The sequence below is a fragment of the Manduca sexta genome, chromosome 10 (assembly GCF_014839805.1).
Source record: "Manduca sexta isolate Smith_Timp_Sample1 chromosome 10, JHU_Msex_v1.0, whole genome shotgun sequence".
In the NCBI taxonomy this organism is placed as follows: Eukaryota; Metazoa; Arthropoda; class Insecta; order Lepidoptera; family Sphingidae; genus Manduca; species Manduca sexta.
Window position 1 is genome coordinate 11,340,881 of NC_051124.1, and position 25,920 is coordinate 11,366,800.

Genomic DNA, 25,920 nt, shown 5'->3' on the forward strand with positions numbered 1-25,920 from the left:
TATTAGATTTAAATTATAATGCAGTTTTTTTTAGATATTTGTAGTAATAAAATACATAGTTATTTGTATATTTTTATAACACATTTAGTGTATTTGATGTTTTTTTTTTACTTCTGATTGTCTAAGCTAACTAGTTTTTCTCATGATAGGCATCTCGATTGCCAATAACAGTAGAAAAACAATTAGAATTTTAGTGAGAAACATTGCATTGTACTTAAATATCTTTATTTTTTAAATGTTAGGTAATTTTTGCTGGTTGTAGGATATATTTTATATCCGCCTGGATAGCGACCACCGTACACAAGGTGTTAAAACCCGCCATAGTGGCCCACGTAAGTGTCGCGTTCCGGGATCAGGCTATACATATCCGGGTTCAACAGGCCGGCATAATTGTGTCGACTGTCGAGGGGTAATCATCACTCGTCAGTTGACATTCTATTAGAGCCCACTCCGCTTACCAGCAGGTGCAGGGGGTCACTTTTTCGTGCTTGTTTAAAAAAAAGTATTATAATGCTCAATAATTATATTGTTTACTATGTCCACCATACCAGGATGCATTAACGTATCGACTCTACTACTTGGCATCAGTGATACCTACCTAAAATAACAACTTATATTATTATTTTTATTGAAAATTTAATAATATATGTCACTAGACAAAATTGTGTTATTAGCTATATGCTAAATAGTATTAATAAAAAATAAATAGGTAAAGGTTGTTGCGGATTGCAGATGCTCACGTCTTTGGTTATGCAATGTTATATTATGATTATGAAGAAGATATTTAATCCATTGATACAGTTTTGATCTTTTTCTTAAAGAAAAATTGTATGCAACTGATTCACATACTTTAGAAAATAATTGCATACCAATTACATGTGATATAAATTGTATACCGTGTTTATGGAACATCCTGTATACACGAAATTAAAAATTCGAAAAAATATGTTCTAATTGCGTTATCTACTTTTTTATACCGTTAATATACATTCTTATATCTGCAATTTTTGTTTATTATTTGTGTCGGTATTTGTTATAAAGATTGCAAATCTGCAATTTAAAATAAAATATGAATCAGTATAATTACCGGTATTACAATAAAAAAATAGTTGACTCACGATTGCATGATTAAATAGTCACAGGATAGATTGTCATATTTTTCAAATTAAAAAATAGTCTCGTAGGAAATAAGATAATTGAAATTAAGACAGTGTCAGTGCTCGCCATGTAAGGAGCTCGAAGACGCCTCATCAATTTCATAGTGTACATACATTAGTCATTTTTATATTAGTACAATAGTCAGTAAGGCTCTTTGAATAATTAATTTAACGTTTAATTTTAATAGCTTTGTTTATTGAGCTAAATATTTATGGTGGGCGGTTGCACGCAATAATAGGATCAGTTCTTAGAAATAATCCAGATCACGGAACATTTTATGGTTAAAATATATGATGACACAATATTATTGATTTGTAATTTTCATGAAGCAAAAATATTAACGCATTTTACAAAATATATTTTATTCATTTCGAAAATTGAAACTAGTTTTCGCTTAGTAAATATTTCAACAATATTTTTAATATATTTATCTAGAAAAATTTGCGCATTATGTTATATTTTATCGAGTTATGTAGAAAATGTTATCAGTCATTTTTCATTCACATGTTTTGATCCAATGATAAAGCTACGCATACACGAGAGGTCATTATATGACGTTGCGCGCGTCACTCACGTTAATTATATGCGGGACATGTGAACATTTATGCTAATATAAAAATCAAGAGTAGCATTTTCCAGTGCGTTAAATTTAAAATACATTAAAACGTTTAATCAGTCAATTTATCATCAAGTAAACGGTGACGTAATTCATATTTTTCGTATCTGACTCACTTGTGTTTGACATTACAATGACTTTTTTGTTTACATATACTATCTTAAGGTGTTTCCTTTTGCATATTATAATCGTCTTAGATAAGTCTCTATTTGGTTACCTTTAAAATGTCTAATTGGAATTAGGTTTGCACGTTGCAAGTGGCTTAAGTCTTAGGCGATTTTCATCAGGAATTTTAACATGACCGGCATCTTTAATTTGTTTACATATCCTATGTCAAATAAAGTTTGTCTAAACGCAAAAACTCTTCCACAAAACGTCAAGCAATAACAAGATATGTAACTCCTTCAGTGGTGAAGTGTCTATCAACCCGATTCCTAGCGGCTTTCCTTTTAGCTTATTTATGTTTGTCTTACATTTTATTTTCTGTTAAATTGGCAGCGATGTGGTAACTAAGACAATTTTTTTGCCTCTGGTTGTCTTTTGAAAATTTGTCCCTTTGCCACTGAACCTCTTGATGACTTCTCACGATCTACAAGACACTAATAAAAGAAAAGTTAATGTAGACTAACTCCCTAATAAATTTAAGTGCTATATGTTGCTAGTTGACGCTCTGAAGCTCGCAGGTGGGGTCTCACCTTTAATGCTTTACTAGGGCTTTTTTATTAATTACTTATGCGTGTTAATTATATACTTCAGATTGAACTTGTATATAATTATATTATTATTACTATTTGTTCATTAAGTAATTCAACACAATAACTTGTGTTATGCTAAAATATGCCTAATTAATGATTATATTTTTTGTTTCCGCAGCGTGTGGTGAACTTTTGTTAAATTAATAACATTTAAATTTAATAGCAAAAATAGGCTTTTTTATGTTTGTGTGAGTAAAAAATCGATAGTGTTAATGTAAAAAATATTATAGGTTCATTTTTTAATGTAATTAATTATCGTTTCCTAGTTAGGTGTAATAACCAACGTACAAATTAATTGAAGTGTATTTGATTATATAAATTCCTTATTGTATGTATAGTTGTTTTTTTCGAGTTATGTAAGTATTTCTGTTATCAACATATTTTTCTTCGTGTGTTTAGTTAACACAATATGTAAAAACTATTTTGTATACGTCAAGTACTGGCGGCAAAAAAAAATACGTCATAAAAAAAGAAAAAATTACGTCGAACACGTGTATTACTAGCCCATTGTAATGCTCTTTGAATAGCCCCAAAGAGAATTGTAATAGCTTTTGCTCGCGGTGTCGCTCGCGTGAAAGAGTTTTACGGGATAATTTTTTTTCTGACCTGCTTGATATGTATCCTATGTGTAATTTTGATGTATAACCAATATCACTGTGAAGCTTCATCCAAATCGGTTCAGTAGATTTTTAGTGAAAGAGGAACAGACATACATCCATCCTCAAAAACTTTCGCATTTACAATATTAGTAGGATACGAAAACTAGCCCTATTTGTGAGTACAAATTCGTGTGTGTTTATAGACTATGTATTCTATATAGTTTAATATCTTTACTATTTTCGTCACGCGTCACATTTTTAACACTAGCATTCCGATTTATAAGGTGTCTTACGAGGAAAGTGCTGTAACATAGTTGCGTACTTGAATTTATATAGTTTGGAAAATTAGGCCCAAAATCAAACAGTAACCACATCGCCCTATAGTACTACATTCAAAAATGGTTTTTCAACAGGAGTTGTTGCGTCTCCAAAGAGTTGAATATGCCACCTTTTATATCATTTTTTTTTATTTCTGCATGAAAAATTGACCCCCATTGCACCTCATGGTAAGTAGAGTGGGGTTTAATAGAATGTCGACTAACGAGAGATGATTACCCCTCGACGGTTGACACAATTATGCCGGCCTGTTGCAACCGAATATATACAGAGTGACCTCAGAACGCGACACACTTACCTGGGCCGCTATGGCGGGTTTTAACACCTTGTATGGTGGTGGCTATCCGGGCGAATATAAAATACATCCTACCACCAACAAAGCAGCTTTACTAGAAACGCTTACTATAAAGTAAAAGTATTGCTCTGCAATCGCACCATACGAAGATTGTTATTCAAAATATTAGGATGATTGTATCGCCGCTTTGATCACATTCAAAAAGGCGTTACAATCTTCAAAGACAAGACACAACAAAAGAAGTAGTTTTATTTATTCATAATATTTCCTCAAGCGTGACGTCATCAGTCAAGTCGGCTAATATAGATCAACGATACATGTAGATTTTAGACAATACAAAACGGCCTTTATAGTAAGGCTAAGTTCACGCTAGCGCTGTGAGAGCGTGGCATTGTGGTGCTATATGCGATATTACATTTTTTTCTAACCTTCTACGTTTATGATGTTATAGTATTTATGGTATCAAATTTTATTTAGTTTATGTTGAAATCCGGGAAGAAAGAGTGATATCCCGGAGGGCGTAGGTTAGAAAGAGCGTGAATATTCCGAGGAATAAACGAAAATAGCCCGAAAATACAGAATCCATGACTAGTTTTCGGCGTTTAAAGGCGTTTCCAGCTATAAGCTTCCATGTCCTAATGACGATGAGGGTTGAAAATGATGTAGACTGGTTAAGTTGAACACATATTCATTAGTCGCTTCGGTGCACTTGCAAGTCGCCAGTGTGAATGGGCTTTAATAGAAGTGTAAAAACATGGATCACACGCAATTTAAAAAATTAAATTACCATGTTAAAGTAATAACAAGAAATGTTATTCATATATTATTTTATAACGGAGCTATTGTTATAGCCGCGAACAATTTGCATTCACAAGTGATTAGTGCACTCGACTGTACTAACGATGTACGTAATTATATAACATACATGTAGAAAGTTAAGGATTTCTTTGTGATTCGCCGGCTAGTTTTTTAAGTATTGAGTTTAAGGTTGCGTTAGGGAAAATTATAATTAAACTCATTTTATGCTCAATAATAATTAAAAAAAATAATTCGTGTAAGCCTGTAATATACGTAGAAAACTATAACGTTCATACGTTCCATTTATAAATATTCAAAATTTGAATACAAATATTTTCTAGAATAAAAACGAACAGAACAATAAGTACCTACCTACTTATACAATGTTTGCTTATTTAATAGTTCGAAATAAAGCGCAATTGTACAACAATAGCAATAAAATATCTTTGCATATGACATGTATGACCTTTAACATAATGTATTAATGAACAAGCTAGATGGTAGTAGAGCCAGAGTCCGCCAGGGTAGATAAATTGATAATTTTTTTGTCGCCAAACTAAGAGTAAACAATTATAGTTTCAAGGTCATTGTCTATGGGTATTATGAGAATTAGCAGATCTTATGTCTTAGGAATTGGTCATCTCAAAATTAAAATAAAAAATCTCAGTTGCAGCTTAGGGTAGGATATTTAGATCTGCCTGGATAGCGATCACCATATATAAGGTGTAAAATAGGCATTGTATAGTCCAGTAACTGTTTCAGGAAGTCACAAATGAGTTCGCTGACGAGCGATAATCATTTCTCGTCAGTCGCAGGTAATAAGTCCCTTATACGTGAGAGTATGCCTAGGTAGGTACCACCACAATGTCTATTTCTGCCGTCAAGCAGCGGTGTGAAGTCACTGTTGTGTTTCGGATTGAAGAACATTGTAGCCAGTGTAACTACTGGACATAATAAGACTTAACAACTTATGTCTTAGAATGGCGAGCGCAGTGGATTACCAAACAATACTTTGTAATTCAAGTTGTTGGATGGTGTTTCTACTGTTTATGGGCGGTCGTATTGCTTACTATCAGGCGAACGGCATGCTCGTCTCGTCAGTCAAAGCAATAAAAACTTCACTTCATCAGGTGCAGCGCGGTTTGCCGCAGTCGTGTAAAAAAACTCTAAATTTTATTTATATGGTATTGATACTGTCTTGCCAAGTTGCTTACAATATGGCGTATTGATTTCCGTTTAGTCGTTCACAAATACAAAAATCATTATATTTTATAAAATCACGCGGCTATAAAATTAAAATATACACATTTTCTACAACATTCCACACATTATCGTGCAATATAGAATAATTATTGTTTATCAGGTAATTATTATATTTATATAATATGTAGCGCAAGTTATCTAGTTACAATATTTATCTTTTATTTTAGTGTTGTTTAATATTATTTCGAAATGATAATGCATGATGATATTGGTGTTAAATTATATTAAATACATATTTTTTACATTTAATTGGTCGGAAAATTGGTTATTGGACGAAAATGTTTCTTACTGAATGTGTATTTTGAAAGGCCTTTAGATGTTACCTTAACGAATGACGTTGGCGTTTGTGAGGTTTTCTAAACTTCTTACACTCGGGATGCTTTCGCAATATTTTTGACCTTATAATTATTATGACTGCCCCAGTGGCGTAGTTGTACTGCAGGCACGGTACGGCAGCGCTCTGAGGTCCTGGGTTCGAATCCTGACAAAGTGATATTTGGGTTTTTCTAGCCGATATGGTGATAGGCTCGGCCCCTATTCCATCATGGGTTGGAACACACTTGGTGAAAAGTGGGTGATCTAGTTGCGCCTCTGCATACCCCTTCAGGGATAAATGCGAGATGTCTTCGTTTTTTTTTTAATATCACCTTATTCGTCCTCTACGCTTCTTGTCGTGCTTCTTGTCTCTTATCTTCAACTCTGGCAAATATATTGTATACTATATTACCGAAGCGTGTACCTTGTCTAAAAAAACTACGGTTATTAGATAGCGGGCTTCTTCCCAAATAACGCCATAGGGGTAATTTTGGAAGAAGAAATTTAGTCTTCGGAGCAAAATATGGTGTATTTATCATCCCGACATATTTGACACCCATTTTTAACACTGAAAAGCACCGAAACATTTCCTATTCTATGAATATTGTAAGAACCCAATTTCCTGAAAGCTCTTCAAATACTTTTGGGGCGATGTCATTGAGCAATCTGGTAACAGTGAAAAATAAACGGCCTATGCGAAGGTACTAACATGAGAAATGTGTCCAATGAGGTCTTTATATTTACCTCTTACGCTCCAGATAATTTTCTACGAGGTCTGATGGTACACCAATTACCTATAGATGAATTTTCAAAAATTAGTACATTTCGTACTATGTACTATATTATCGGATATCTTAAATAGATTTGATGACCAGACCAACGCGACGGTCGCTTTAATAAAAAAACAATTTGACGAGTCATCACATAACGTCGAAATGTGTTATATCTACTTATTTTTGGACTAGCGCTCGTTGGTGGATCTGCTTTAGTACTTATGCAAAATAACTTAATCCAAATTGCACTCAAAAATATCTTTTATCCAGCAGCTATTGTTGTCATAAGTCATTTCTGTTTAGCCCATACGTCCGGACAAAAAATAAATTAAAAACGCGTTTAGTTTTTTAAGTTTCAATTGTTATACTGTAGTTTATACCTTAAAATGAGTTTGAAAAGTGCAACACCAGAGTTTCTTGCCCATTCTTCTCTGGTGAGAACTGCTTTTCGAACTGGTGGTAGAGTCAATATTGACGGAATCTAAATAATGTATAACATTTTACGGATTCAAATAAATCATTCCATTTAATTTTCATAGAAAGACACTTAAATTTATTTGTATAGATTGTTAATGGTTACTAGTGGCTAAACCGAATACCCGCAAGCTCAAGTTGGCGAACCGATACAAAAGTAGGTCGAAATATCAATTACCTTCGTGCTGTACGGAAATAGCATTTACACTATTGTAATTAAATTTAAATATATTTAAATGCAGTGTAATATTTTAGTTTATTGTTTACCGACTTCAAAAAAGAAGGAGGTTTTTACGACTGATTTCTTTTTATGGTTAGCTTAACTAGCAATTATTCACCGATTCCAAATTTGGTAACCAGTATATAAGTAATGTTAAATTATTTTTGTTTTTTAGTGTTTGTTTTTTAGGATAAGCACGAAGTGAGAAATATTTTTGTCATTGTCAGTTTTCTTTCTGTGAAAAATATTTTTCAAACTTTGGTAATCGTCGTAATTTAGCTCATAAGTAGTGAAATGCAAATGAGTCCCTCAGAGGTTTGTTGAGTTGAGTTTCACAAAATTATAATATTTTATGAAGAGTGTAGAGAGCATATCCTAAATATTTAAGAACATATAACTCAGGTAGAAAGCATGTATAAATGAACCAAACATAGTACACAGGAGCCTTCAAAACTTGTTTAGGGATTCTATTACTTTTGGTAACGCTGGTGAAAGTGCTCTTTCTTCGATCATTTGTAATCTATAGACGTATACATATACAGTAGTATTGATCGCGTACACCCGATAGTAAACATGAAGACAAAAGATCCAAGAAATATATTTCAAAAGGGTTAAGTATCGCATAAAGAACTCGAATGCACAGATAGTCATTCATAATATAAATTGTATATGTGTTTTTTAATTCGTTTTATTAAAAAAATATTTGCGAAGAGGTTTTACGGTCGGTCGTAAACTTATATGCCGAAAGTTTATAACCCGGAATCATCTTGCCGACCTTAGATAATAATCGTTATCCGTTATATTAAATCTGCTAAAATCTAGCGTACAATGGTCCTGGTTATTACATGTTTGTCTCTTTCCCCCTTAGTATACCATAGGCGCAGTCTGTAGGAGTGATAGAGAGAACACTAGTATTTCGAATGATTATCGTTGTCACGTTGTAACTTCTACGACTACGTTACACACGTAGCATAGACGCGTCACTACGTAAATTGTAGAAATTAAGGTCATTTTTATGCGCACTGAATAAGCTCGTATATTGTATGGAAAGCATAAGTCACCATTGCACCTTCTATTTCTGCCGCCAAGCATCAGTGTGTAGTCACTGTTGTATTCCGATTTGAACATTGAAGCCAGTATAACTACCGGACATAATAAGACTTAATATCTCATGTCTCAGGATGGCGAGCGAAATGGAATACTAAACAATGCTTAGTAATTCAAGGTGTTGGATGGTGTTTCTACTTATGGGCGGACGTATTGATTACCATCAGGCGAACGGCAAGCTCGTCTCATCATTCAAAGCAATAAAAATAAACACTTCTCATAAAAAAAGCTGTTCTACATAGATCTCAATAGTGAATATCTGCATGCAATAGTGGCAGTCTTTCTTCTAAGTCATTCGTTGCAAACCTCATGATGTCAAGTAATCTCTTGCTTTATTGACCAATAGTCATACTTTAAACGTAATGCAACAGTTCTTCCGCTCTAACACGGCGACAAACGTAGAAAAACAGTGGCATAAGATAGCAGCATAAATATCTACAATATGAAACATATAGTAATTAACGAACAGAAAAAAAAACAGCCAACAATATTTTATTTTGTAACGAATAATCATATTCCCCTCGAAATAATCTTCAGACGTTATCTTTACGAAACGAAAATATCGTTTAAATATGACAGGTTGGCTTTTCGAAAATATGTGAACTCAGTTTATTTTTATCTGTGTAAACATATACCGGTTCCTCGGAATAATAACTTTTTAATGTCATCCCGTAATGTATGGAAAGCAATTCTGGTGTATAAAATAATTAAAATAAACAATTTTTCGGATTTTATCGCTGGGGGGACAGTCCCTGTGACCACGAAGACTGCAAAGTCTTCGAAACGTCGGGAGAAAACTGAAATATTAAAACCGCGATAAAATCAGAAAAATAGTTTAATTTTAATGTCTAACATTCGTGTAAACATAAGAAATCATTATACAATAATTTCTTAAACTATAGAAAATTTTCGTAAATAAATATTAATCTATCATCTACAAAGAGACACAAGAAGTAAAAAAAAATATTGAAAGATGGTTTAATTGGGGCCAGTACCAGTAGTGGCGGGAAATTGATATTTTTTTCAAAGATAACTGAAGTTATTCGTTCGTAGTTTCTCTGTAACTTAATTTGCTCAGACTCGACTTCCTTTTCTAAGGTTGCTAGCTTTAGTAATATAAATATAGTACCTTCTTAGTGTTTATTTTTCAATTATATACAATTATTTAAAGTGAACTTATGAAACCTACTTAGGAAATTGTTTTTTAGCTCTGGATATCAGGCATTTAAGAATGAATGAATGAACGCTATAATGTATTATTAAAAACTAATCAGTAATATAGGGTCTAGAATAAATGTTTAACTATAAAGTCACGACGTTATTAACTTCGTGTTATTTTTTTTCTCCATAATATACAGGTTCCTGTTTATTCCATCATTATGTTGTATAATACAATGTTGTACGAAAGTGCAAGTATACTTACGTACAAAACTCTTATAGTCTATTAAATAAACATTTAAAATATTCTATATTTTCTCAATGTTCATTACAGTAAAAACAATTATTTTAATACTATACTTTCTCGCTAGATCCACATGTACCAACAGTCGATGATGCGCGCCGAGGAGATTCGACGGCGACGGCGTGACGATCCAGTGAATACGCATACGGCGGTCAACAACATCCTCGCGGCAGCTGCGAGGGAGATGGAGGAGGCCAGGAACGCCTCCCGAGCTGGTGATAAAGTCGTCGCCAGCATACAGACTGAGCATGATCAGGGTGAGTCACTAGATTATCACATTTCCTGAAGGGGTAGGCAGAGTGCAACCAGTGCTAGTGCGCATACTTTTACCCTGTGTTATTTCGCACCGTGATGTGATAATGCGCATTCGTGGCTTTATTTTTTACTGTAACTTTTACTATCACACTAACCTATCTAGTATGTGAAATTGTGACTAAGCTATAGGTGCAGATATTTATGGCGGTTTTTATGAGTATACAATTGTCCATCTATGGGATCTATAAAATAAAAGTAACTGGTTGTATACAGCGTGTGACACATTGTAAACATTGGAATTCGTTGATTAAGTGACGGTTCAATATCAGATTTTCGAAAAAAATAGTAAGGTAAATTTAAAAAAAAAGTCCTTAAAAATATATCTGTAATTTCATATTTATATATTATCACATTTGTTTATCTACATGTGTGTAGTTTTTTGGCCTGTTAGGTCAGATAGGCAACCTACCAGGCCAAATAAACTACACAAGAGCCTAAATGTCTGTAGTTATATAACTCATAATTATAATAATTTATTATTATCATGTGCTTTGACCTGTCGTAAGTGCAACTATGTTCACATATGTGAATACTATATATTTTTTTATATTTAACCAAATTGCTATACAGGGTGTAGTTTATCATCGGGATCTATAATTATTCACGGCGATTATAGCTCATTTACATGGCACACTAATAATAACAAGAAATTTAACTGGTTTATCATACTTACCTTTAATCAGAAGACAATCGAAAACATCTGCGGTCGATGAACCGTGCTCAGATCAGCACGTGTAACAAATGAATCAGTACTACACGTGCAACGAATCCTCCCTCCCACCCGAAACACCCGCGTAGTACCCGCGCCGCCCGTACTTTGTACTAAGGTCAACGCTCCACTCGAGTAATGTCGACTTTTTTAATCATATACTAATTAGATTAATCCCGTTTTTGTAGACGAAAATATTTTTTAATCTTTGTGGATATTTTAGGTATATATTGGGGGTGGTTTATTGCACACCCTGTATAAAAGCTTGGATTTTTTTTAAAGGCGGACATCGATTTTAAAATTCTATCATATCATAAGCCATAGCCAAACATAGAGTATGTACAATATTTTAAAACAAATATTTGTACTGGATTTATTTAGTCTGTAGTAAAAATACATATAGATAATGTACAACTTACATAGTAGTCTATACTCTATACCCTTGCAACAATTAACCAAAACGCGACATAAATGAGCTGTTTGATTTACGTTGTGTGTGGTATGTACCAATTATTTTTAATGTTCAAAACGACCTTAGTAACAACATTAGAACGTGGGCGTACAACATGGGGCAGTCTGGGACCTAAAATAGACTTAAATTTGTAAGAGCAACTACCATTTAGGACCTAATTTTTATTATAATAGAGCATTTATTAAATATTATGCAGTTTGATTTTAATGCTCGACTTTGAAACAAGGACAACTTTTACCTAAATTAAGGTCAATGTCATATCCTGCACAAATTGATGCATCTTGTTTCTTAATGGTTTTTTTTTATCTAATATTTACTTTAAAATTTTTATCATAATAAAACATGAGTTTCAGAATTTGGCCTGGGCATTTTTTTTTTCTATAAAGGATTAGTTTGTAGTAGAGGCGGTTTTTAAAATGCTGCATATATCAAGTTGTAGGTAATTATTATGAAAATATATCTATAAATAATTAGCCCAGATGTTGCTAAAATATTGATTTTCAAAATGTATTTGCTTGCTCGTTCGAACGTACACTACACCTTGTTCAAGGTATGGAAAAGCATCTTAATCAGAGATTCTTATAATATTACGTCTAAAACTCTTGCTTCCTATTACTTTCTACTTCAGAGGCTGTACATTTTTCAAATGCAAAAGAGAGTAAACGGTATCCAATTGGAAACTGTTCCCTTCATATCAAACATTTTCACAAAAACTTGCGCACCAAGTACTTACATCTTCCGCTTATTTGAAAGTCTTTGTGTAATAAGCCCTCACTTCCACATAATACTTATCGACGCTAATCACCCACAGCCCTCGGGGCCGCGTCCACAACGGCAGACTTGAAGCGCGAAGACGACGACCGTCCAAAAAAGCGCGTGTCCATACTCTCCCCAGAAGACGAGAAGATGCGCGTCAAGAAGAAGCCGATGACAGTGCGCTTTCAAGAAGACAATAAGACTGACGAACGCATCAGCAAGGTCACTTCGCCCGGTGAGTCTTTGAATGTATGAGCCAATTGGTAATTTTCTACTATAGCGAGCGATTTGACAATGTTGCTGTTTGAGGTATACATAGAATTGTTTTGACAGTGCGCTATATGACAATGTTTGTGGTATATGCAAACATTGGTCCCAACAGAATGCTGTGCTAGTTATTTTAACTTAATATTAAATAATAATATGAAGTAATAATACTTATTTTTTGCGATCAGCGCTAGACAGTGCGCAAGGTCTTAATACAAATAATAAAAGATGTTTCTCAAGTTTTATTAGAATTTATTATTTTGATTAGTTATCTGTCAGATTAATGTCACAATCTGTACTTGATGTTATAACAAAACCTTTCTTGGCTAAATAAGACTATATGGCGAAACCATAAAGAAAAAAAAACAAAACCTAACATTGATTCGAGGAATAAGGTCTTAACTGTCAGATAATACTTTGTACTTTTCACAGAACAACTAAGAACCATAAAATAAAAAAAAATCCACGTTAGTACAATGGTATATTTAAATTGTTGTGTTTCGCAATGCGTGGTGCATTGTGACGTCACGGCTTTGCATTTCTGTCTCATTGTGTTCCAGACGCTTACGCAAGAAGCAAATTATAATATCCACTTGAAAGTAAAAAAAACATCCTGTCATTAGAAGCATTCGCAATGTGTGTTGAGGTCGAAATGTTTAGTGATTTTTTTTAGAATTAAAATAATATACAAAGCCAGTTACTTGGTGGCGCATGTTATATTTAGATGCAAATCAACGGTATGGCCAAATGTACCACTTTTTTATATGACCAGGGCATAGTGACCCACTACTGCACCTGATGGTAAACGGTGTGCAGTCTAATAGAATGTTGAAAAGTGATTACCCCTCGGAAGTCGACGCAATTATGCCGGTCTATTGGAACCGGATATACACAGGCTGATCCCGGAACGCGACACACTTATGTGAGCCACTATGGCGGGCTGAACACCTTGTGTACGATGATCGCTATCCGGGCGGATATAAAATATATAGGATATCCTATCACCTGCAAACAGCATGGCTTTTCAGTTTAATCCAATAAATATTACATTATATTATATAGCAGACTAAATGATGGCCAAATTATAGTATACTCCGATCGCGTAAAGTTGAGAATGCAAGGAGCATTCTATAGAATACCTTGTCAGTAGATTGGTGAACTAAAAAAAATACCTATATTAACTTATAATACTAAAACATCACTTTTTTTAGACAAATATTTACTTAAAACTAGTCCAAAAAGTACCTTATAGTAATTAAGGTATGGTCTATCTTGTGTGTCAAACTTCAAGTCCTTCGAGCGATTTCACCGTTTACTTCAAACATAAATGTAGTGAAAATTAAACTTAAATATAAAATCTGATCGATACATAATAATATTGAAGTGATGTGTTGATTTTTCCACGATGTTTTTCTTCGCGTAAGAGCGTATTATGTAAATATGTAAGTATATTTCAAGGAACATGTTAGTAAACATGGCCATATTTGAGTCGAAGTGGTTACGTTCCGAAGGAAATTAACGCTGTATTGTATGCTAAATATTATAATAATATATATTGTGTTAATACGGATAGGTCATAGACATAGCACTGTGGGCTGATGTCCTAAACTAGGTAGGTAGTAATATAGAATATTGGAGATAGGTACTTTAGGCTACCATAAAGTCTGACATGCTAATTATAAAAATATAAACTACCTAAGTTAGAGAGTATTTTGTAGAAATATGTTTTTTTTTTTCTCTCTTTGTACTTAATATTATAAAGAGGAAAATTTGTGAGTTTTTTGTTTGTAGGTTTGTAGAGGCTAAGCAATGGAAATACCGAACCGATTTAAAAAAATCTTTCACCTTCTATAAGATACTTTTTATCCCGGAAAAACGTTATCACGTCGGCGGAGCCGCGAGCGAAAGCTAGTGTTTTATAAAATTCGAATAGATAGCTTCTAAAAATGCGTTTTAGAGCCCGTTTTACGGTGAAAAGCACTTTAACATCTAATTTATTTTAACCAATGCAGTTCAACAGTACGATTCGATTTGCAACTGTTTATGGACAGTGACATTTTGTTACCAGACGAGCAATTTGCTCGCCTCATTATTTAGATTTCCAAAAAAGATTACTTACATTTCTAGTGGTCTACTTTAATTGCTACAATTTGATAGACATTGGATAAGGTATTTATTTTTTTATTAAATAAAAATAGAGCATAAGTCACCTCGCGTCAGATTAGAATATTCACAAGGAATAAACAGGAACTACGAGAGAATTCGATAAGCACGCCATAGAATCATAACGCGATTAAAAATAACACATATTAATGTCGTTGCACTTGAACGCGTCTAAACAAAAAATATACCTTCACATAGTAACACTTGAGTCTCGTCCTTCGATTTAACTCGTAATAATTTTAAAGTATGCATTCATAAGTATTTCTTGCAATCCAGACGTCGACGTTGGTTGCTTTTTTTGCGGATTTATTTTACAAAACCAACTCGCCGTCTGGCTTTTTTTATATTTACATCTTTGCATTCGCAATTTTGAAGCAAATAAAGTATTTTTTGCAAGAAAAACATTTTTAAATTAGTTTGAGCGTCCGTAAGTAATAATTTGGGTTTTACAATATTTTATACGATAATTTATTCTTAATGTCACGATGTTCAATGTGCCAGTGGCTTATCTTATTATTTTAGTTAATATATTGATATATATTATTTCCTTGCAATAAAAAATGATCTGGACGATTTCCTTAAACTAAATTATTCTTAAATTAAATTGAATATAATATATTTTGAAGCCATGTCAAATAAAAAAAGAACTGTTCGGAAACTGTGTCATGTATGTTCAAAAAAAGGAATACTAATTGCATGGTTCATCGCACACGCAATTTATGGAAATTAAAAAATTAATTAGTCGCCGCGAGACAAAGTTAATGAAAAAAAATTAACATTCCTTAAATGGAACCGCAAAATAAATTATTACACTAAAATGCAGCTTATTAACATAACAATATTAATTCATGAATGTCTTAAAACTTTAAAACATCGAAAATATTATTAGGGACTTTTTATTTAACATTCTTTCCTTATTTTTAAGTTGCATTTAATTAATATAAACTTAAAACATTGGAGAACGTAGATCCATTTACGGCATTGACCATGCCTTCAATAAGGAAAAAAATACCTGCATATCTTTTGTGTGAAATATAATAATATATTATTATGTAGTTGCATCTTTTTCACGGTTATAAAAATAAATGACTTGATTTTTTTGTATAAATTCCATTATATATTTAATTGCTGGCATAAAAAAAACTGGTTTTGCTTCTGTTTTCAAATTTTGAACATCAGTCTAGTATCCAAAAACAGATTTTTGTATGTGACAAAGAATATACCACCACTAGCACACATATATTAATACTATCTGAATAAAGCTTTATTGTTGCATTCCTTGTGAATGTTTTTTTTATTTATTCCAAGGGCATTGAGCTACGGGCATAATGTATACGATAAAGGAACAAAGAATTATCGTTTCATTTGATCCGGTAGAGATGCAACGTCACGAAATGTTAAGTGGCTTTATGATCCAGTCTAAATAATTAAAGTACCTATGTTCGTTTTTATCGCATATAAAATATGATCGAATTAAACTTGTTTTTGCAACAAATAAAGCAAGATGTCGGTTTTGTAATTAGTATAATTTTGAATACATTTTTCGTTTTATATTTCGACTTAATGTTTAATTATTAAAAAGTTAATTAAGTTAGATAAGAAGTTTTATTTGTTAAGTAAAGTTGTAGTCTATCGTTGTTTATTGCATTAAGTATTTTAATTAGATTTCTTTATGAGGATAATGTATATGAATTTAAATTTTTTTAGCCCTGGTTCATTAAAATAAAATGTGAAGTATTTATTATTATAATTTATATGACGAATTCAATGAGAATTTTTTTATTTATTTCTCCCGGCTCCGCACTCATGAAAAAGTGTTTTCTGGGATAAAAGTCCCGCTTTAAATTTTTCCGGGATTAAAAGTATGGCACTCAGGAGTCGTTACTCCCGCTTACCATCAGTATAGACAAATACATAAAAAGAATGCAAATAAAAAAAATCAAAAAATCAATCACCATTCGATGGCGACGCTCAAGCCACCGGTGGTTAAGGATTATATTTATTACTTTTATACATTTCAATCTAGTTTTCTAAAAATATCGTGTTAAATTAAAGTTAATTAATAAGGTACTTTAGAGATCAACGGTATTTTTATAGGGCTTTAAACCTTTTCTATTTTCGTCGCGGTCTAGTTCATTATTTCGGTAAAATTACGTGTTCAAAAACGGTGTAGTATAAACGTAATTAAAAAAGTTTTTTTTTTATTGTGTGATGCATGAGAACATCGTTATATACTATACAAACATTAGAATATACGATAAATGAATAAACAAATAAGCATATAATCGAAAAGGTCAAATAAAAAAATATTAATAAGAAATTCCGAGGAATAATGGAATAATGCAGCTGCGACATTTAGACTCGCGCCCGCGATTTCATGTTAATGCGACAGATGATATATGCCATTATTAATTTTGCTATTTGTTATCTCAAGTGTTTGCTGAATGATAATTACGACAGAAATAAACGTAATGTCAAGTGAAAAAAAATAATATTAACGCAGGTCGGTTACGGAAATACCAGGTTTTTTGCGATCAATATTCAAATGAAATGATAGTCTCAATCTAAGAATGAATGCATAGGTTGCTTATGGACGACGAAAAAAAAATGACATAACGCATATATTTTAAACACGTTATTTTTGTCCGAATTGGATGATAAAAATAAAAGTAGATACAGCTGATATTATTTTTAGTATTATCATTTAATTAACGAGTCTGCGCCAATGGCATTTCAATATCTGGAAACTTAATAAATATAACTTTTATTTATCTTTGATAAACGACATGTGAGCTATTATTATTTTATTCCTATAATTTACGTAAATTACCTAGGACGTCTTGTTTAATTATAAAATAACTTACCGGTCGATGTGTTTGGCCTTTTTTTTACAATTGAAGCTTCGCCTTTCTGAATAAAGGGCCCGCAACGGTTGAGTTTTTTACCTGAGAACCATTTGCATACCGCCTGTTTCCACAGGGCTAAATGATGAACGATAGGGCCATAGATATTAAACGTTTTTTTTCCAGCCGATTGTAGAATTTTTAAAAAAATATCATTTTTTATTTAGAATATAACCTATTGTGGTATCATTTATTAATGAGATTGATTTACGCTGTCGGACTGATTTACTGTGAGTTGGGCGTTCTAAGTGAATATTATAAATTGAAATTTTTTTTGTTTTTAAAGCGCTTAAAATGTAGGTAGATATTGTAACTGAGTTTTTGGACGACCAACACCTCAGTCCTTCGGTGACCATGAAGCATGCAAAGTCTTGGAAACCTCGGGAAAAAATTATAATATAAAAAGATAAAATCCGAGACTTGTTTTATTTTAACGTTCTAAGTAAACTTAAGATATAAAACATATATACACATACATATATATTATATATACATAAGTACATACATACACATTGGAATGAACTTGCGTCAAACACTGAACCGACCGGAATTTTCAAATATTTAAAATATGTTTTGAGAAAAATGATAAAAATTTTAATATATTTTAAAGTTAATTAACATAATTTAATAATATAGCTTTAATATTTTACAGCGTCTTGTAATAAACACGGTCTCGTAAAATATTTTACGGTAACCTTTAGATGCAGAGGGTTTGATTTAATTGCTTAAAATGGGAGCGGTGATGGTAAATAAAAAATGACGTGGGGAATTTAATTTAATATTTTTTTGGCTTTATGTGAATTCACGGATAATAGAATAATTTATCGGTAAAATGTATTAGTCTTTTTTAGGTTTTTTTTATAAGTCTGCTAGTATTTATTAAACAACGCAAAAGTATAACATTACATCACTATTAAGACTTTTAGATGTCATTTTTATTTATTTCAATAAGTTTGCTAGATGTATTTAAAGGCCGTTTAAATGTACGATAAGTGTGGAGAAAAGAGAGTTTACTTTGGGCGAAATATTTTCTAGTGGCTTGTATTATTTTTGGACTACATTGGTAAAATATTGCAAATTCGATCATTATATCTTAAATGATAGCATTTAAGTCGTTAAAGCATAAATCGAGATATATAAAATTTATAATTCCATTTTCGACGCAAAAAATACAATAAAAATTTGTATAATTATATAACTGACATGAAAATAGCTATAAAATATTGGAATCAAACTGGTCCATATTACTTAAATAACTAGTCCATTATAAAATAAATTATTATTGTCATAAATAAAGAATAGTGGCCAACGTGATTTCTTTTAAAAATCAAATGTCACGCTATGAACACAAAATGTCGGCCATAGACAAATTGCAGTGTTTTCTGAATGCACCACGCGTAGGTGGATCTGAAGTAATGATGTAGTTTGTAGAAATGTTAAAATTACACTGCGGTACAGAACTCCGTCACGCAATAGTTAATAACGTTTATTGCGAAAATATATTGTGTTATCTAATTATATTAACGGATTTTGAACACATTAGCTGCTTTATTGAGGAGTTAAATAAATCTAACTAACACATGCAGTCCTGAACCTTTACTAAATAATTCCTATGTTGTTCTACAATACCTAGACACGGAAATTGACAGATCATACATTATTCTTGATGAAGAGAAACTTCGGCATATTTAGGTTACTATAATTATTTTTATTTCAATTTTTCTGTCTGGGCTTCTCTTCGCTCATAGATTTATTAACTGTTTTAATTGTTGTATTATATGTTTTAATCTTGTTAATTCTTGCCAAACACCGACATAAATATTAGTATAGCGTAAAGATCACAAGAAAAACAAGGCAGGTTCAGAAACATTATACTAATAGAATTATACATATTATGTATATGAATAGAAAAAAATAGATTATGCAGTTTGTTTCTTGTAAACTAGACATACAAAATAGAAAAAAATGTAAGCAGAAATGTTAATTATGAAATCAAACGAAATAATATTTTTTACAAAAAAATACGCGTGCCAATAGTGACGCAACAGGTTAGTCCCGGCTTAGAATTGATACATAATACGTTTGTGGAATCTGAAAATATTTGTTACAATGCCGAATAGTCAAAATGTTTTACTTACCCAGCGTTTTAATTATAACAGAGTGTTACATATATAGCATGTGTTATTTTTTTAAATAATATTATAGGGGGCAAACGAGCATACGGTTCACCTGATGTTAAGTGTCGCCGCCCATGACCATCTACAAAACTAGAGGGTATCATTTATTTATATACATTTTTTTTTCACAATACTTATGTTTACGCGAATGTTAGACAATAAAAAAATTGCACATTTTATCGCGTTTTTTTTTTTATTGGGGGACCACCCGACCCAGTTGCGTCTGTGGCTATGAATACTGCAGTCTTCGAAACGTCGGAAGAAAAATATAATATAAAAAAACCGCCATAGAATCCAAACAATAGTTTTATTTCAATACAATAACCGTTTGTGTGAGTTAATTTGAACGTACAGTTGCCGCGTGATTTGATTACATAAAAATCACCCTTCGTACGTATTATAAAAATGTGTATGCAAATGTGTCCAGTTTTTAATTACAGTCCCAATTTGATCGATCTGGTTTAACAGTGGCTAGGTATTTAAATAATTTAGATAAAACCGGAAAATTAAAATCGTTTTCAATTTATTTTTTATGGTGGCTTTTTATATAATTTCTTAGTATTTTACGTATAATAAATAAAATTAGGACAGATCGACAGTATTATTGATATCATAATCTAGTGTGTTCGATTGAATGTTCGGTTTTTTATGACATTTAACGAATAGAGATTTTGAAATACATAATTTATAGTAATTTACATTTTATAGGCTTGTTTGTTATTGAGAATAATAGTTTTTGAAATATGGCCAACTGTATATTATGATAAATTATAATTTAAAACATTCACATTGTAAATTTAATTTATTCCTAGCGAAAGTCTGCTATCATATATGAAAAGTACGATGTGAATAAAAATTCAAAATACTAATTCGTCCTACATTAAATTAGAAACAAGCAAGCCGGAACAAAGTTAAAGCGTTTGCCGAAAAAAAATTTTTTTTTTAACTTACGACAATATTACACGTTTAATTTGAATAAAGAATGAAATTACCATACATAATAGTTGGTGTTCGTTTAATGTGTTTTTTTTAAACCGTTTGACGTCACGTGAACACGTAGTTGTATTTGTTGGAACTATTAAAAAAATTGTAAACATGATTTACATACGTATTTAGAAGTCTGGTTTCAATTCGTTTATTTTATATTGCCTCATTGATTTTTTTTTTTATTTTAATAGCGCTTATAAACGCCTACGGTCTAAATCTAGCATGATTATTTGGCTTCCGAACATGAACTGAATGAGATTTTTTTTAACAATTGTGAACTTTAAGAGTAGAAAGATGGTTCAACTGTTTAACGGTTTCGTGACACGCGCTTCTACTTTTAGAATTCATTATGAAGAAAAATATGAGTCTTCCGCGACATAAGAGATCTACGTTCACAATCAATTGATTAGTGATTATCAGAATATTTTGCCCCGATCGAGTCAAATAAGGGACAATTGGGCAAATATGTTCCGTGTCATAATTTTTCATTGACAAGCGTTAGTTTCGTCTATATTGTTTTAACTATCAATTAAAATAAACTACGGATCAATGCCTAGAACAAACCAATCGAAATAAGTCATCCGCAAGCATGTCAATTATTTTTTAGTCTGATTGCTCGAAATTTGTAAAAAAATTAACGTTCGTTTTTTAAAATTGGCCTTATATCAACAGCTTATTCTATGAACAACCGTTATTTCAAGGTTATTAAAAACGTTGACTATTTATAATGAACTCCGACTTGTCTAAATTATGTGTATATTCTTCGTGAATTATCGCTTGCTTTAATGGTGAAGGAAAACATCGTGAGGAAACCTGCATACCTGAGAAGTTCTCTATAGGAATTTTGAAGGCGTTTGAAGTCTACTAACTTTACTGATGGTAGGTCTCTCATAAGTGAGTCCGCCTGGGTAGGTACCACCGCAATGTCTATTTCTGCCGCTAAGCAGCAGTGTGTAGTCTCTGTTGTATTCCGGTTTTAAAGACATTGTAGCCAGTGTAACTACTGGACATGATGAGAGTTACATCTCACGTCTCAGGATGGCGAGCGCAGTGGAATATCAAACAATACTTTGTAATTCAAGATGTTGTATGGTGTTTCTACTGTTTGTGGGCGGTCGTATAGCTTACCATCAGGCGAATGCCAAGATCGTCTCGTCATTCAAAGCAATACAAAAAAGTGCGAGTTTTTTTTACTAAGGCCTAATCCCTATCAATAGTAAAAGAGGTCCGAGGCCAGCAGTGGGAAAGTATGTAATAATAATATAATTAATATTTTTTATTTAAACCGTTTTAGTATCGTAACCATCCGATTTATTACACGACATATCAATATTTTCCGTCCGATTCTCTAATCGTCGACGTCACAAGGCGCGAGGACGGGGATGGGGAGACGCGGCACAATTGAATCTCGATCGAGGGCGACCCACTTTCCGTAATTCATACATGAAACGCGAAAATGGCACTTTAACTTATGCTTGTGTAAAATAAAATAAATAATATAAAATACTCTATTTATTATGTAGGCGAACAAAGTTGCACTTATGATACGTCTAAACAATTTATAAGAATAATTATTCTTATTTCTGAATAACTATCCGTTCCGCATTTATCTTATACAGCACGTATAGAGCCCTGTTTGTCTTTTTTTTTGCAGGGTGGGAAGACGCTTATAGCTGTAATTTGCTAGGTCAAACATCGCCATATTAGACGTAAATTGGCCCGTAAGACAGCCCTCGTTAAATGTGTTTCCGGTATAAAAAGTAATTACTATAGGGACAATACGGGACTGAAAAAACATCAGGCTCGCATCAAATATTAACGTTGAAATTGCATAATATATTTATTGTACTTGTTGGACATCATTCTTGTGCGAGCGAATGACGGATTACATGTCTAAAAATTCTTTATATTTATGTATCTGTGAAGTAAAAAAAATATTTTTAATGTACTTTGGATGCACCTCACGATTATCTCTGCACTACATTAAGACACTGCCCTGAGCAAACGGCCTTGAGAATTTGTTCCATACATTTTCGACGCACGACTTCGGCGAGAAATCAGTGGCATTAAAATATAAATTTTAGGTTTTTTTATTAAATTTGCAAGTATAAAAATATTCCTTATTAAGGTGGTAGCTCAAGGTCCATTTCGGCTTTAATCTGGGTAACTAAAAATTCACGTCTAGTTAGTGATTAGTTCTCGCAGTTGAAGAAAATGTAAAATAATTAATAATCATGGATATTTCTGCCTTTAAAATTTCGTCATATTAAATTTTAAAGGCCGAAATATCCATGATTATTAATTATTTTTACGTTTTTCTTTCAACTGCGAGAACTAATCACTAACTAGACGTGAATTTAAATTCTTTACTTGCCAATACTTGTTTAGTTACCCAGATTAAAGCCGAAACAAAATGTATGAAAATGGACCTTGAGCTACCACCTTAAATGGACTATTTTAAAGTGTTAGTTGTAAATTAAAATTATGTGTACTTTAGGAAGAGAAGATGCACTTAATCAACAATTTTAGTGTCATTTTAGTGTCAAGTGAACAGATGATACAGATTTAAAAAAAAAAGTAAATTAAACTACCAAAGTTAAGATAGCATTTTGTAGAACTATGAAGTTTAATTTGTTTTAAGACATGTTTTGCGAATAGATAGCTTCTAAAATACTTGACTGGTAGAGAATACCTTCGACATGCCTGTACATTACCTTAAAAAGCGCTCATAAACACAATAAAAATCATCCTACCCACATTTCACATACTATTCTACCGTAAATCAGAAACAATGTACCTAACAGATCATAAAACGAGTTCATACCAACACGTTGTAATAAAATGATATATCGTATACAGCGATCAACAAAATTGTGGACAAGAAACCCAACAATGGAGCCAGTACGTAAGACAATAATTTAATATAATTTCCTTTCGCGGCAATTGTGCACAATCATTCAGTTCTGTTTAGGTAAATGCTGACTTTGTACAATATTAGATTGTTTTATCATGGTTCCGTACCCAAAGATCGCGGGAACCCTAATATTAAGCCTATGCCGTCTGTAAGATTTTTAAAATTAACATAGAAAACAATTTTTATTGTAGTGAAATCTATACGTATTATATATATAAAATAAAGTCCCCTTTTCTGTCTGTGTGTATGTTATAGATTTTCTCAAAATCTACAGAACGGATTTTTATGAAATTTGGTATGGAGAGTTTAGGACTCAGGAAGGGTTATAGGAACACTAAGACAGATTTTTACTTGACCATTTTTTATGAGAGCAAATTATTCATCTAATACTTACCATGACAGTCGCGATGCCTTGCCGACTTGGACGGAAGGGTTTCTTTACAACTGTTCGACGAGACGAGCAAGTAACTCGCCTGGCAACCGCCACGACTCAAAACACCGCATCTAGACGGCATTGGACCGCCACCCTAATACAGATGGCCAATAAGACCAATGGGTACTATTACCTTCGAATCAAAACATAAAAGCCCTTGCGCATAACTTGCCAATGGATTCTATGACCTCCAAATTGAATAACCCTTATACATTATCGGAAGCAAGAGATGATTCATAGGGGTGATTTTTGCGTGATATCAATGACATGATAGAAAGAAACAGTAGACTCCATTTCGGTTTTTGTTGTGTTCCCGTTCAGGTCAAGCCCGTTCTTCAAATTATGTATTTCGTATTTAGTATAGATTGTTTTTTTTTTATTTTTACCCGACCCCACAGTCAACACCGGGGGTAATTTGCGAATGGGATCCTAGAAACCCTCGACTTAGTAACTGCAGGGTTTTGGAGGAAAGTTAGGAGGAGGTATATGGGGAAGGGAAGAGTGGGGAAAGGCAAAGGAACCTTAGGATGGACTGAGGGGACAATTCTAGGATATGTTCGTCAGCTCTCCTAGGCCTTAATGTGTGTAACCATGACATATACACACTGGACTGTGAGCCTTGGGCCGCGGCAAATGTCCCGCAGTGCATGGGCGTGCATTCTGTTAATTCAGGAACGGTGATTTCGAATTATAAAGATTTATACTTTTCTCATAATTACGCTAGAATATAAATTGAAACAAACTTATATATCACTACATAGTATAAAACAAAGTCGCTTTCTCTGTCCCTATCTATGTATGCTTAAATCTTTAAAACTACGCAACGGATTTTGATGCGGTTTTTTTTAATAGATAGAGTGATTCAAGAGGAAGGTTTATATGTATAATAATAACATCCATTAAATAGTCAGCATTGCACCCGTGCGAAGCCGGGGCGGGTCGCTAGTTTAAGAATATAAAAAAATTCGGAAATGTTTATAAGTCAAAAAGATATGAACTCAATAAGAAGAGACATTTTAAACAAATGTATATTTAAATAAACAAAATTGAAATTTAACATAATTTAAAGCATTTTGTTAATTTAGAATTATTTTAATTTGAACTTTGCGTTTTATTAATGTCAAATGTTTAACGGCGTAGACCAGTTAGTAAAATAAGGTTATTTAATAACATTTCGTTCATATATACATCTACAATATAATTAATTCTTATAATAAGTTAGTTTTTGCTCGCGGCCATGTCCTTGTTAATACTTGAGATAAATAGCTTATACACCTAAGAACTAACAATCTGTTCGTGTAGTCCGGCTGCTAGCAAGACATTGTGAGCTCATTCTGCGTAGATCGGATCGTCAATAAATAAAACAATATTGATATTTTGTATAATTGTAAAATGTAGGTAGATATTTATTTTTTTCCAAATACAACTATTTTACAGGTAATACCCAATATAATAGTGTAGTACAATAGATCAGCATGAAAATACAATACTTGGACAAAGCATTGAGCACACGCAGCGCACGCGTCAATGGTGCATGCCGCAATAATATTGTAACTTAGACCTTTTGGACCTCTTTATATGACCAAAACCTCAGTCCCCCCATGACCATGAAGGCTGCAGTCTTCGGGACAAAATTATAATATAAAAAATCGT

At 32.6% G+C, this 25,920-nt stretch overlaps 1 protein-coding gene across 3 annotated transcripts in view; it reads left to right on the forward strand.

Annotated features, from left to right (window-relative positions):
* LOC115441926 (zinc finger and BTB domain-containing protein 44) overlaps positions 1-25,920 on the forward strand; it is a 51,929-nt gene that overhangs the window by 4,204 nt on the left and 21,805 nt on the right. For all 3 annotated transcript variants that reach the window (XM_037437053.1, XM_037437052.1, XM_037437055.1), the window contains exons 4-5: positions 10,239-10,428; positions 12,479-12,658. In XM_037437053.1, coding sequence (XP_037292950.1) covers positions 10,239-10,428; positions 12,479-12,658 — 370 coding nt within the window. The remainder of the gene's footprint in view (positions 1-10,238; positions 10,429-12,478; positions 12,659-25,920) is intronic.